Raw genomic sequence first — 13,351 nt, 5'->3', positions numbered from 1 at the left:
GCTTCACCTGGGATTAATACACTGGAGTTTCGAGCTCATGGTGCAACAATAGAGAAATATTCATGATTTCAGTGAAAGTCCCCGAAACTAATCCCTACATGTAAATATGTTTACTAATTGTACATTTACAACTGATTAACTTGACCACAGTCAATTCAAGATGGCTACCACAGCTTATTGACGTAGGAAAAGCTATATTTTGGATTGTTTTTAGCGAAGAATCATTCACATAAACTCTGAGTACTAAGGTCACTTGATGTTTCAGCATAAAAAAGCATACATTGGCTTTGGGGCCAACATTTCCCAACAGTAAATCATCTTAGTTTAAAACTAAACTTGGCCTTTAAATAGGGATGTTTTCATTCTGATGAAATCTGCCAGTCAGGTTATAACAGAAATGTAGAATAGCTGTTTTTATTGAAATTTAATTGGTCACTCTGAGTCTCACATGCATAATGAATGTTAAAATGGTCTTCTACTTTTATTTCCTGCTTTAACCACGGAAAGAAAATGGACAGGGAAATGCTCGGGTCTGATTAAGCCACACAGATCCGTGTCGCACTGTAAAATTAGCTTTCATGGACTCTGCCATCTTGGCTAGCAATCGTGGAAGGCTGTTGTTGATTAAGCATCCAGGAGAGAGTAGAGCACGTCTCTGCAAGTAAAAGCTAATCATTAGCATTAGCAAGTCCACAACATGGCAGAACCTCTTTGGACTAGCATGTCTCAGCTACTAGACGTTATCATGCTTTCCAGTTGTCCTCGGAACTTAGAATTTCCGAGCAGGAAATTGCATAACAGGCTTGTTTTTCGTTTCAGCTTCTAACTCGGCAAAAATGGATGCCACCAGTGTTGTTGAGTCTCCACATCTGAATAATAGTGAGACACGTGCCCTTCGACAGTTGCCCCTTACAAACAGAAAACCGTTACAAACCAAATGTAAAAATATAAACACCAGGAAAAGTAAAAACCATAAACACTGGTCAATTTTGGTGGCAGTGATAACATTTTCAACAACATGACTAATGATAACAACAATAAACAACTTACCGGTGCTTTTAAATAGCAAACAGAAAGAAAACAGAACATATGAATGAGAAAATCAATAAAGATGATCCCTACTTTCTGGTCGCATTGGGAGCAGCCATCTTTAAATTTGAGATCTCGAAGTCTTCTGAAACCTACAAGCACGCAGCTCGGAATTCCAAGTTCATTACATCATTTCCAGCTAACTTATCTTGGAAAACCGAGTTCCAAGGACAACTGGAACTAGGGCTGAAACAACGAATCGATAAATTTGATGAAAATCGATTACTAAAAGCGTTGGCAATGAATTGCGTCATCGATTCGTTGTGTTGCACAACTATTCCAAAAGCCCCCTCCCCTCCCGCCCGCCGTTGCGCGCAGACCGCAGAGCCGGTTTCTCCTACCCCGTAAACCGTCCTACCCGTTGTTACTGAGCATGTGCGCGCATGCGCACAGCACAAAAGGGGAATGCTACTCCGCTGTCATATTTGCAGGAAAATAGATAAGTAGTAAGTATTAGTACTCTGTTTCTTTGGTTAGGGTTAGGGTTAGGGTGAGGGTTAGGGTTTGTGTCGTGTAAAACAGCGTATAATTATCCTACGGGTAGGACGTTTTGCCAAAGTAGGACGTTATCTCAGAACACCTGGCAGGTGTTTGGAAGAGGAACATGGCAGAAGCAGCGAGACCCAAAAAAAGTAAAAACTTCTAAAGTTTGGGAGCATTTTCAGTTAAATCAGGCGAAGACATTCGTTACCTGCAACGTTTGTAGGTCAGACTTAGCATGGCACGGGAGTACTACAGTGATGATGCAGCATCTTAAACGCAAGCATGTCAGAATCATCAGCGAGGAGGGAGAGAGCTCGGTGTCCGGGTAAGTTAAAAACTTTTCAAAAGTGATTCACCCAAGCCCCGGATTATTACACACGCTAGACATGCCCTAAGCTCATTAAAAAAGTCTATAAAATCGTAAGCGCGACGCTTATTAGATAAACGGGGGGTGGGGGGGGTGGGGGGTGGGGGGGCTCGCGCTGCTGCGAACCGGTTCCGCCGTCACATTCCCTCAGAAACTGGTTGATCACACCGGGGCCAGACTACTAGCATGTGGCTTTACAACCACAATGTCCTCAGAAGCGAAAACGCTTTTAAAAGGGAGGGAGGAGTCCTAACTGTTGCTGCAGGCGTGTTGTGTGAGAGTGCAGTTATATACTGGTTAATATATTTTTGGGTTCAGTTGCTTTCATGTGGCCTAATGCGAGTCTATTTGGGATCATTGGAATGATCAGCAGCATTTCTTGATGTGACTTTGTGGCAGTTGCCCAGGGCATCATCACAAGGAGGATGGCATTCATTTACTTTTGTTTTATTTGGATTTTTTCAGTCATTTTTGGAAATAGTGATTAATTTTGATTAATTCACAGCCTATGTTTAATTACATTTAAAAATTAGTTGTTTGACATCCCCAGTTATAATAAATGTCTACAGATGAGATCAAACAAAACAGATGAGAATTGCCCTTAAAGAGCAAGTCACCCCCAAATAAACTTTTTTTGCTGATAAACTAAATAAACGAGTGTCTAATCATGCTGCAGACACGTGTCGTCAATAATTTGGCACTTCAGTGCATCTTAGTTAAAATTTAAATATTCTGCCTAAAACTGGCAGTGTTGTGCCGTTGTCAGGTAAAAACTCTGCACTGTATTTTAATTTAAATCTGCCACCGCTATTGGCTAAGAGGTATGCTATGATGTACAGGTGCTGGCCAGTAAATTAGAATATCATCAAAAGGTTGAAAATATTTCAGTAATTCCATTCAAAACGTGAAACTTGTACATTATATTCATGCAATGCACACAGACCAATGTATTTCCGATGTTTATTACGTTTAATTTCGATATTTATAGGTGACAACCAATGAAAACATCAAATCTGGTATCTCAGAAAATTAGAATATTCTAAAGGCCAATGAAAAAATGTTTGTTTCTCTAATGTTGGCCAACTGAAAAGAATGAACATGAAAAGAATGTGCATGTATAGCACTCAATACTTAGTCGGGGCTCCTTTTGCCTCAATAACTGCAGTAATGCGGCGTGGCATGGACTCGATCAGTCTGTGGCACTGCTCAGGTGTTATGAGAGCCCAGGTTGCTCTGATAGTCGTCTTCAGCTCCTCTGCATTGTTGGGTCTAGCGTATTGCATCCTCCGCTTCACAATACCCCATAGATTTTCTATGGGGTTAAGGTCAGGCGAGTTTGCTGGCCAATCAAGGACAGGGATACCATGGTCCTTGAACCAGGTGCTGGTGGTTTTGGCACTGTGTGCAGGTGCCAAGTCCTGTTGAAAGGTGAAGTCTGCATCCCCATAAAGTTGGTCAGCAGCAGGAAGCATGAAGTGCTCTAAAACTTCCTGGTAGACGGCTGCATTGACCCTGGACCTCAGGAAACAGAGTGGGCCAACACCGGCAGATGACATGGCACCCCACACCATCACTGACGGTGGAAACTTTACACTGGACCTCATGCAACGTGGATTCTGTGCTTCTCCGCTCTTCCTCCAGACTCTGGGTCCTTGATTTCCAAAGGAAATGCAGAACTTGCTTTCATCAGAAAACATAACTTTGGACCACTCAGCATCAGTCCAGTCCTTTTTGTCCTTGGCCCAGGCGAGACGCTTCTTGCGCTGTTTCATGTTCAAGAGTGGCTTGACACACGGAATGCGACACCTGAATCCCATGTCTTTCATGAGTCTCCTCGTGGTGGTTCTTGAAGCGCTGACTCCAGCTGCAGTCCACTCTTTGTGGATCTCCCCCACATTTTTGAATGGGTTTGTCGTCACAATTCTCTGCAGGGTGCGGTTATCCCTAGAGCTTGTACACTTTTTTCTACCACATTTTTTCCGTCCCTTCGCCTGTCTGTTAATGTGCTTGGACACAGAGCTCTGCGAACAGCCAGCTTCTTTAGCAATCACCTTTTGTGTCTTGCCCTCCTTGTGCAAGGTGTCAATGATTGTCTTTTGGACAGCTGTTAAGTCAGAAGTCTTCCCCATGATTGTGGTGCCTTCAAAACAAGACTGAGGGACCTTTTAAAGGCCTTTGCAGGTGTTTTGAGTAAATCAGCTGATTAGAGTGGCAGCAGGTGTCTTCTATATTCAGCCTTTTCAGAATATTCTAATTTTTTGAGATACCAAATTTGGAGTTTTCATTAGTTGTCACTTATGAATATCAAATTTAAATGTAATGAACATTGGAAATACATTGGTCTGTGTGCATTGCATGAATATAATGTACAAGTTTCACGTTTTGAATGGAATTACTGAAATATTTTCAACCTTTTGATGATATTCTAATTTACTGGCCAGCACCTGTAAACTGGTACATTATGATGTCACAATGCTGTCGTGAGCTAGCCTGGCAAGCCAGACTAAATAAATGTATTATTTGCATTCTTTGCAAAGCAAGAATTTGGTCTAGTTCACTAGGCTAGTCGTGAGCCTGAGTGTGTGTGTATTTGTTAGCGGCTCCGCCCTCTCGGTCTGCCAGGCAACAGCATGTGTTGCATTTTTCAAACATGAAGCGGGAGTGGAGTTAGACTCTGGTAGGGGTTGACTTGCACTTTAAGCTGTTTAACTTGGACCAAGCATTTTAGGTCACAGATAGATGTAGCTTAGGGTCTCTGTCTATACAGCTTATAAGACAATTTAGGTGATGGCATGTTGTTTTCCTGCTATTGAACTGTTTTCTAATAATGTTGTGTTTAATAAAGTGAAGGAAGGAGAGAAATAACGTTTCCCTAGCAGTTTTTAAAAATGTCCCTATGTAATCCGATTAATCGATTAATCGTGTCGAGACCCCATCTGATTCATCGATTATCCAAATAATCGTTTGTTGCAGCCCTAACTGGAACGCACCAGTAACCATTAGCATTAGCAACTCCACAACATGCCAGAACCTCTTAAGGGCGGGGGTGGATTGGCCACCTGGCGTATTGGGCAATTTCCAGTAGGCCATTGCCCAAAGTGGGCCGGTGACCCACTCCACCCCCACTCTGCTCAGACCACCGATGGGGCAGAGAGTTGTCCACATGTGGAACACCCACCCGCCTCGAATGAAGACATTTCCGCTAGCTAAACATTGGGCCATTCCCATCTGTACCGGGTCGGCCCGGGCCGGGTAGTCCCAGTCGGCCCCAGCCTGGCCCGGTTGATTCCACACATCCTTGCCTTAAGCCCATGTGGGCTGATTCTACCCACCAATCAGAGGCTTGCTCTAATGGAAGGTGTGAATTTGCTGTCAGCAGTGGGTGTGTTGGCCCTGGTCGGCCTGAAGCAGACCCCCTCGAGAAGAGGGCTGAGAATGAGCCTTGGTTGGCCCGGAAAAATACCAGGCCACACAGATATGTAAACAACCTACGCTACCCGGCCCGGGCCGACCCGGTACAGATGGGAATGGCCCACATGTCTCCTGGTTTCTGCTGTAACCTGGGAAAACTGATTCTGCAGTATTACTGCCCCAGATGTCTCATTGCATCATGTCTAAATCTGTTGCACCCTTCAGCTTTTACTACCTGTTTACACATGATTTGTGCACATTGCCTGTAATTGCTTGACTACATTTCTATGTGTTAATAATACAAGAAACTAGAGTTGAAGTGGCCACCTCATTGTTCCTAACAGTTTGCTGCCATCTAGTGGATCTTAAACAGCATGAAATGAAGCTGTGTTATAATCTACCATCAACGTGCATTGCATGCATCATTTTATTAATGCAGCTGCTGGTATCCTAATGACTTATTTACTTTAATTACTGTTAAATTAGCAACTCTTTATTCAAGCAGGTTGAAAAAACAAATCAAAAGAATAAACCTTGTTTAACAAATAAGACATTTAGTTTTAAATTAACTAAAAATAATCATTTTAAAAGATACGTTTAAATGACGGATGTGTGATACTTTAAACTAAACAACATTGTTTTGATATATTTAGAAGAATGAATTAAATAACGTTAAAATACTTTTGTGAGTACTTGTCCAGCACTACTTTTAAAAGTGCAGGAATCCCAAAAATGTTTTATTTTTATTCTTCTCTCTCCCCCCAGCTGTTCATTGTAACTTGAGCCAGAATGGCATCGATCATCAGATGTACCCAGAAGACATGACAGCTCAGCTGGAGGGGGAGGAGGTGTCTGTGGACGTCGAGCCCAACCAGCTGGATGACGGCGGCCCAAGCTGCCAGGAAATCGCCCGACACGTGTACCACCGCCGCTCCCCTCCACACCGCTCCGTCTCTGAGTCTGAGCTGACCCGGGTAAGACCGACTCCACAAGTAACTTCTGCAAACTACACACTGGTGAAACAAAACGTGCTTTATTCCAACAACTTTTACATATTGGTGTCTATTTTAGAATGAAAAATCCAAACGTGGAGAAGAATGATTCTGTCAGCGTGCTGCTTTCTTTTATGATGCTCCAAGCAGAGCCAGAAAATACCAAACTGTCAATCTGGAAGCTAAGAAATGTCTTTTGGATCAACAGGCTGGTAAAAACATAGACGTGTACCATATAGACATACATTTAAAAATGTATCATTGTTTTAGCTCACTGACAGCAGCACTGACAGCCTTTGTTCTTCTGCTGCAAACATTTCACTCAAGCATGTCTGCAGAGATTTGGGATCTCTGATCTTTTATGAAAACTTTTGTCTCAAATTCAAAGTTTTCTTTTGGTCGGTTTGTGAAAAACAACATTCTACTTGTTCTAATGCCGAAGACCAATTTCCTAAATTAAATTATAATCTTTTCATACCTTCTTCTTAAACGCAATTAATCCAGATTATAACAAAGAAAATCGTACTGATAATTATTCTTGTCAATATTACAATGTTAATATCATGGTAAAATGTTTTTCTCTCCTCTTTAGCTGAAAACATAAGGACATTCTGGTGCGACTTGTCAAAATAAGAGCATCAAGTAACAGCATGACTCTTTAGAACACACTAAACTGTATTTTATGATCTCAGTGCACTTTTTCTATCCTTATCCATATGAGGTGTGTTATGAAAAAATACATTCAGAAATATAACTATATATGGTCACCAATAGGCCTTGTTTTGAAAGTTTTTATTGCATATATCTTGACACCTAAAATATCCAGTGATAGCATTTTAAGCAGACTGTAGATCTTTATTTCTGTCAGCAGGTGGCAGATTTTCCCGGTTTACTACGGATCACAATATGCCCTATAGGTTATAAATTGTAAGTCGCTTTGGATAAAAGCGTCTGCCAAATAAATAAACATAAACATAAACATAATAGCACACAACGCTATTATCCGTTGAAGCGAGGGCTCTCCGAACAAGAACGCAAGGATGTGTTCCAGAATAAAGTCTGGTTTCAATTCAGTTTGTGTACACACACACGCACGCACGCACGCACGCGCACGCACGCACGCACGCACGCACGCACACACACACACACGCACACGGACAATGTGTTAAATCATTTCATTTAAGAGCTTTCAGTCTCAAAGTCATGGCTGCGTTAAATTTAACATCTGCACTCTTTTAAGAGAAGTTCCAACAGATGAAGTGCATTAGCACTTAAATTATGAATAGCGGTAATCTGTTCCGTTAGGCAGCACGGCCATGTGTCAGATAGCATTCATTAATATTTGCAGAAGCTGAGCTAAAACCAGTAATGGCATGCTAACTTCAATTAAAGTCACAGCGACAGAATCTGAAGCTTCAGTTGTTTCTGAATGAGAATATTTTGATGGAGCTATATTGTGGAAATAAATCAAAGCTGATTTAATCAGATGAGTTTCAGCTCAACTGACTCATTTAAAGGGTCACTGAGTGATTTGAAAAGTGGTGTGTGTGTGTGTGTGTGTATGTGTGTGTGTGTGTATATATATATATATATATATATATATATATATATATATATATATATATATACACACACACCTTTTATGTGGTTTAGTTTTTTATTAGCTCGTTTGATGAAGTTTAGATAACTTTGTTTGGTGAGCTCTAAACTTCTAGAAGGGTTTCATAGCTTTTTTCTTGCATTCAGATGGTGGTGAGCTTTATCAATAACAAAGTGTACAAGTAATGTCTTGCATATTTGAGATGTACCTCCTTGGCAAGTACAGCTAAAATTCCATTCTACCAAGTACTTAAGTATGAGGACTAAATTTGGAACAGAACCGTACTTCGTTACCATGAGTGCTGCATGATGCTATAGGTACAAAAATGACCATGTTATACTGGGGCAGAGCAAGAACATATTCAGGAACTTTAAGTGTAACAGTACTTGGGTTAAGTACACAAGTTCAGGCAAGTAAGCATATTGAGAAATTTAGTGGCAGTTTCACATTTGATCCAGCACAGACCAGGCTGGGTGGTGACTCTCTGGCTCCCGCACCAGTAGGGTTTGTTCACACACACTTCTCAGGAACGGGAAAAGCATGTGGGTGGGGCAAAAGACACGCAGAGAAGTCCATGGTGTCTCCCCTAAACAACGGCCATGCAGCTCAAGGCACGGCAGCACTGCCGGTTTCTGTCTGTCTGTCCATGCGTGCTCCTCACATCAGTGAGGAGAGACAGAGAGCTGCCGCAGCTTCAGTCAGGGGCAACCGTTTACTTCTCAGTATCCAGAATGGTAATGAATCACGTATGCAGGAATCTCCTGCTGGTTGATTCTGTCCGCCAATCGGAAGCTCTTCCTAAAGTTAGGCGTGCATTTGAGCCTGCCAATCAGTTGGCAATGGGTGTGTTGGACTTGTTCAGTCCGAAGAAGACTACCTTGGTATGTGGGACGAAAAACCTACCCATTCAGCATGGATAAATACAAGGCCACCTAGAGAGGATGTTTATGTTTATGTATTTAGCAGACGCTTTTGTCCAAAGCGACTTACAAGTGATAATCGGCATGTTGCCCTTGAGGCTAACAACAACAATTACAACAACAGCAACAACCATTTTCCAGTAAGTTGTAGGTGGCAGTGAGGCAGCATGATGAATTATGGAGAGGTGGGAACTAGGGATGCACCAATACGATACTGGTATCGGTGCCGATACCAATACCAGTATCGGTATCTGTAAAAGTTAATCGATACCAGGAACCGATACCAATGCAGTTGCTTGAAAATGGCTTCACTGTAACTTGTCATTTCTGTTCACCTAATATTTTAGTTTTGTGATGATTTCCATTCATATATTTTACTTTTTATCTACCTCAATCTTTTCCTGTTGAAAGCAGAGAAGAAAATAAAATCCGTATTCCACATCATTGCATTTTTTTGTGGTGGAAGTATCTGTATTGGTAATCGGTATCGGCGAGTATTCAGATCCAAGTATCGGTATCGTATCGGTTTGTAAAAAAAAACTGGTATCGTTGCATCCCTAATGGGAACAAGGAGTGGACAGTAGAAAGGGGGACGGGTGCAGGGAGGGTGCTAGTTTAGAAGATGCTCTCTGAAGAGCAGGGTCTTCAGGAGTTTCTTGAAAGTCGAAAAGGAAGCCCCTGTTCTTGTAGTGCTTGGTAGGTCATTCCACATTTGTGGAACGATGCATGAGAAGAGTCTGGATTTTCCTGAGGGTGGTGTAGGCACTGTTAGCCGACGATCCTGTGATGACCGGAGCGGCCGGGCCGAGACATAAGCCTTTGCAAGAGGATTCAGGTAGATGGGATTCGTACCATCTGGGATGTTGTTTGCTAGTGTTAGCAATTTGAATTTGATGCGTGCTGCTAGCCGTAGCCAGTGGAGCTCAATGAACAGAGGGGTGAAATGTGCTCTTTTTGGCTGATTGAAGACCAGACGCACTGCTGCGTTCTGGACCATTTGAAGAGGTCTCACAGTACAGGCTGGAAGACCAGTTAGAAGGACATTGCAGTAATCGAGGCGGGAGGTGACAGTAGATTGCACCAGGAGCTGGGTGGCATGTTGTGTTAGGTATGGTCTGATCTTTCGTATGTTATACAGCGCAAAGCGGCATGAACGAGCAACAGAGGCAACATGATCTTTAAAGGTCAGGTGTTCATCAATCACAACACCCAGATTTCGAACTGCCTTTGAAGGAGCCAGAGATGGGAAGTCATTTTGGATTGAGATATTGTGCCTTATGGATGGTTTTGCTGGGATGACAAGTAGTTCAGTTTTAGAGAGGTTGAGTTGGAGATGGTGGGATTTCATCCATTTTGATATGTCAGAGATACAGTTTTATATTCGTGCAGAGATGTTAGGTGCTTTTATAGGACACACCATGCCGGCATATCGGCGTAATATTACCACAGTGGTATGTCTATAAACGTGCCATGCCGGCATGGCACTGCGCAAATATTGCAGTATTCATTCCGCCTCGCTTGATAATAATATTGCCGCATCAGCCCCTCGCCTCTGACAGCTAAACGCGTCAGCCTCGCTAATCCCTTTGGAGCGACTGTGGGAGGCCCCCCTGCAAAAGAGGGTGGTCGCGTTAGTCACGTGTACTGTGCGTCGGGTGCCGGCCGGAAGGAAAGCCGGCTGGACGGATGCGGAGATCATGGAGCTTTTGGCCGTGCGAGCGGGCGAACAGATTAATCGCCCTTTTACGTGGACGGTGAGAGATGGCCAGATGTTTGACAGAGTGGTGAAAACACTGGCTGAGCAGGGCGTCAAGCGGGACAAAAAGCAGGTCACATCAAAGCTAAAGGTCCTGAAAAAGACATTTCATCAGTCTGACGTGTCTTCCGTCTGACGCTGAATGCGCGACCCTGTACGTCACATGCAGGGGGGCCGCCCAGCGACCTCCCTATATGCTGTATTGGTTGGTGAGGTGTCTGATGGCAGTATATTCTAGCTTCAGCTTTGCTACTATAAATGGCAAAATCCTCCCCAGGGTGCTGCGGCAAATCCCGTTTTGAAAACGCTATGGTTCTATAAAAACAGCTAGTGTGGTCGTCTGGTGGAAATGACAGATAGAGCTGGGTGTCGTCTGCATAGCAGTGGTAGGAGAAGCCATGTGATCGAATGATCTCACCCAGTGAGGTGGTGTATATGGCAAAGAGAAGAGGTCCTAGTACAGAGCCCTGGGGGACTCCTGTGGCAAGATGGTGCACGGTAGAGGATTGTCCAAGCTAAGATGCACTGAATGATCGTCCTGTGAAGTACGATTCAAACCAGGCATGTGCTTTCTCTGTGATGCCCATGCTAGAGAGTGTGGACAAAAGGAAGCCATGGTTGACGGTGTCAAATGCAGCCGATAAGTCGAGCAGGATAAGCACAGAGGGTTTGGCAGTCGCTCTAGCTTCTTTTAAGGATTCCGTCACTGCTAACAGAGCAGTTTCAGTGGAGTGACCCTTTTTGAACCCAGATTGGTAAGGGTCAAGCAGACAGTTTTGTGAGAGGTTTTCTGTGATCTGCTTGAAAGCCACCCTTTCAATGATTTTGGACAGAAAAGGGAGGAGAGAGATAGGTTGGTAGTTCTCCACATGATTTGGAGGAAGAGATGGGGTTTTTTTTAGCAGCGGTTTAACCTGAGCATGCTTGATAGAGGTGGGAAATGTACCGTATGTCAGTGACGTGTTGATCACATGTGTGACTGCTGCGGCTACTGTAGGAGCAATAGCTTGGAGCAGCTTAGTCAGAATGGGGTCGAGTGGGCATGTAGTAGGGCGGCTGCACGTGAGAAGCTTGAACACACAGTTCAAGGGGAAAAAGAGGAAAATGAAGCAGTAGGGCCTGAGATGGTTGGGCTAGAAGGAGTTTGTGGTAGCGAATGTTCAGGAGTGGCCAGTTGAGAAAACTGTTTGCTTATAGCTGCCACTTTGTCAGTGAAGAATGAGGCAAAAGTGTCAGCTGATAGATTGTTGGTAGGAGGTGGAGACGGAGGGTTGAGCAGAGTTTTGAATGTCGAAAGTAGTTTCTGAGAGTCAGTAGAGCTGAGAATTTTGTCAGTGTAGAAAGCTTTCTTTGCATCAGCGATGCTGGCAGAGAATGAGGACAGTAATTCCTGAAATTTCAATTGATCACCAGGATCTTTTGTTTTGCGCCATTTCCGTTCCGCAGCTCTAAGATTGGTGCGTAGAGACCAGAGGGTATCATTTAGCCAAGGGTGCGACTGAGAGGATCTAGCAGGTCTAGTGGCTAAAGGACACAAGTTATTAAGACAAGAGCAGAGTGTGGAGCAGAGTGACTCGGTGGCATCATTCACTTCATAAGCAGAGAATGTGGTGGGAGATGGAAGAGTGGAGGCAACAAGAGAGGAGAAGTAGTTGGGTGCCAGATTGCGGAGGTTGCGGCAGAATGAGACCATTGGGGAGGAAGCAGTGGACCTCCCTTGTAGAGTCGTGCTGAAATGGATGAAGTAATGATCGGAAAGATTCAGCGGTGTGACAAAGATTGTGTCTATGGCACAGTTTCTGGTGAAAATGAGGTCAAGTGTAGGGCTGCAACAAACGATTATTTGGATAATCGATTAATCGGATGGGGTCTCGACACGATTAATCGATTAATCGGATTACATAGGGACATTTTTTAAAACTGCTAGGGAAACGTTATTTTTCTCCTTCCTTCCTTCACTTAAACACAACATTATTAGAAAACAGTTCAATAGCAGAAAACCAACATGCCATCACCTAAATTGTCTTATAAGGTGTATAGACAGAGACCTTAAGCTACACCTATCTGTGACCTAAAATGCTTGGTCCAAGTTAAACAGCTTAAAGAGCAAGTCAACCCCTACCAGAGTCTAACTCCACTCCTGCTTCATGTTTGAAAAATGCAACACATGCTGTTGCCTGGCAGACCGAGAGGGCGGAGCCGCTAACAAATACACACACACTCAGGCTCACGACAGCATTGTGACATCATAATGTACCAGTTTACATCATAGCATACTTCTTAGCCAATAGCGGTGGCAGATTTAAATTAAAATACAGTGCAGAGTTTTTACCTGACAACGGCACAACACTGCCAGTTTTAGGCAGAATATTTAAATTTTAACTAAGATGCACTGAAGTGCCAAATTATTGACGACACGTGTCTGCAGCACGATTAGACACTCGTTTATTTAGTTTATCAGCAAAAAAAAGTTTATTTGGGGGTGACTTGCTCTTTAAGGGCAATTCTCATCTGTTTTGTTTGATCTCATCTGTAGACATTTATTATAATTGGGGATGTCAAACAACTAATTTTTAAATGAAATTAAACATAGGCTGTGAATTAATCACTATTTCCAAAAATGACTGAAAAATACCAAATAAAACAAAAGTAAATGAATGCCATCCTCCTTGTGATGATGCCCTGGGCAACTGCCTTAAAGTCACATCAAGAGATGCTGCTGATCATTCCAAT

At 43.1% G+C, this 13,351-nt stretch overlaps 1 protein-coding gene across 5 annotated transcripts in view; it reads left to right on the top strand.

Annotated features, from left to right (window-relative positions):
- Positions 1–13,351, top strand: part of samd12 (sterile alpha motif domain containing 12) — a 269,149-nt gene that overhangs the window by 32,185 nt on the left and 223,613 nt on the right. For all 5 annotated transcript variants that reach the window (XM_070547611.1, XM_054745053.2, XM_070547609.1 and 2 more), the window contains exon 2: positions 6,116–6,324. In XM_070547611.1, the coding sequence (XP_070403712.1) occupies positions 6,116–6,324 (209 nt within the window). The remainder of the gene's footprint in view (positions 1–6,115; positions 6,325–13,351) is intronic.

Source organism: Nothobranchius furzeri, chromosome 19 (genome assembly GCF_043380555.1).
Source record: "Nothobranchius furzeri strain GRZ-AD chromosome 19, NfurGRZ-RIMD1, whole genome shotgun sequence".
Taxonomy (NCBI): domain Eukaryota; kingdom Metazoa; phylum Chordata; class Actinopteri; order Cyprinodontiformes; family Nothobranchiidae; genus Nothobranchius; species Nothobranchius furzeri.
Note: the sequence above shows the minus strand (reverse complement) of the source record. Positions and strands in the feature narration are given on the sequence as shown.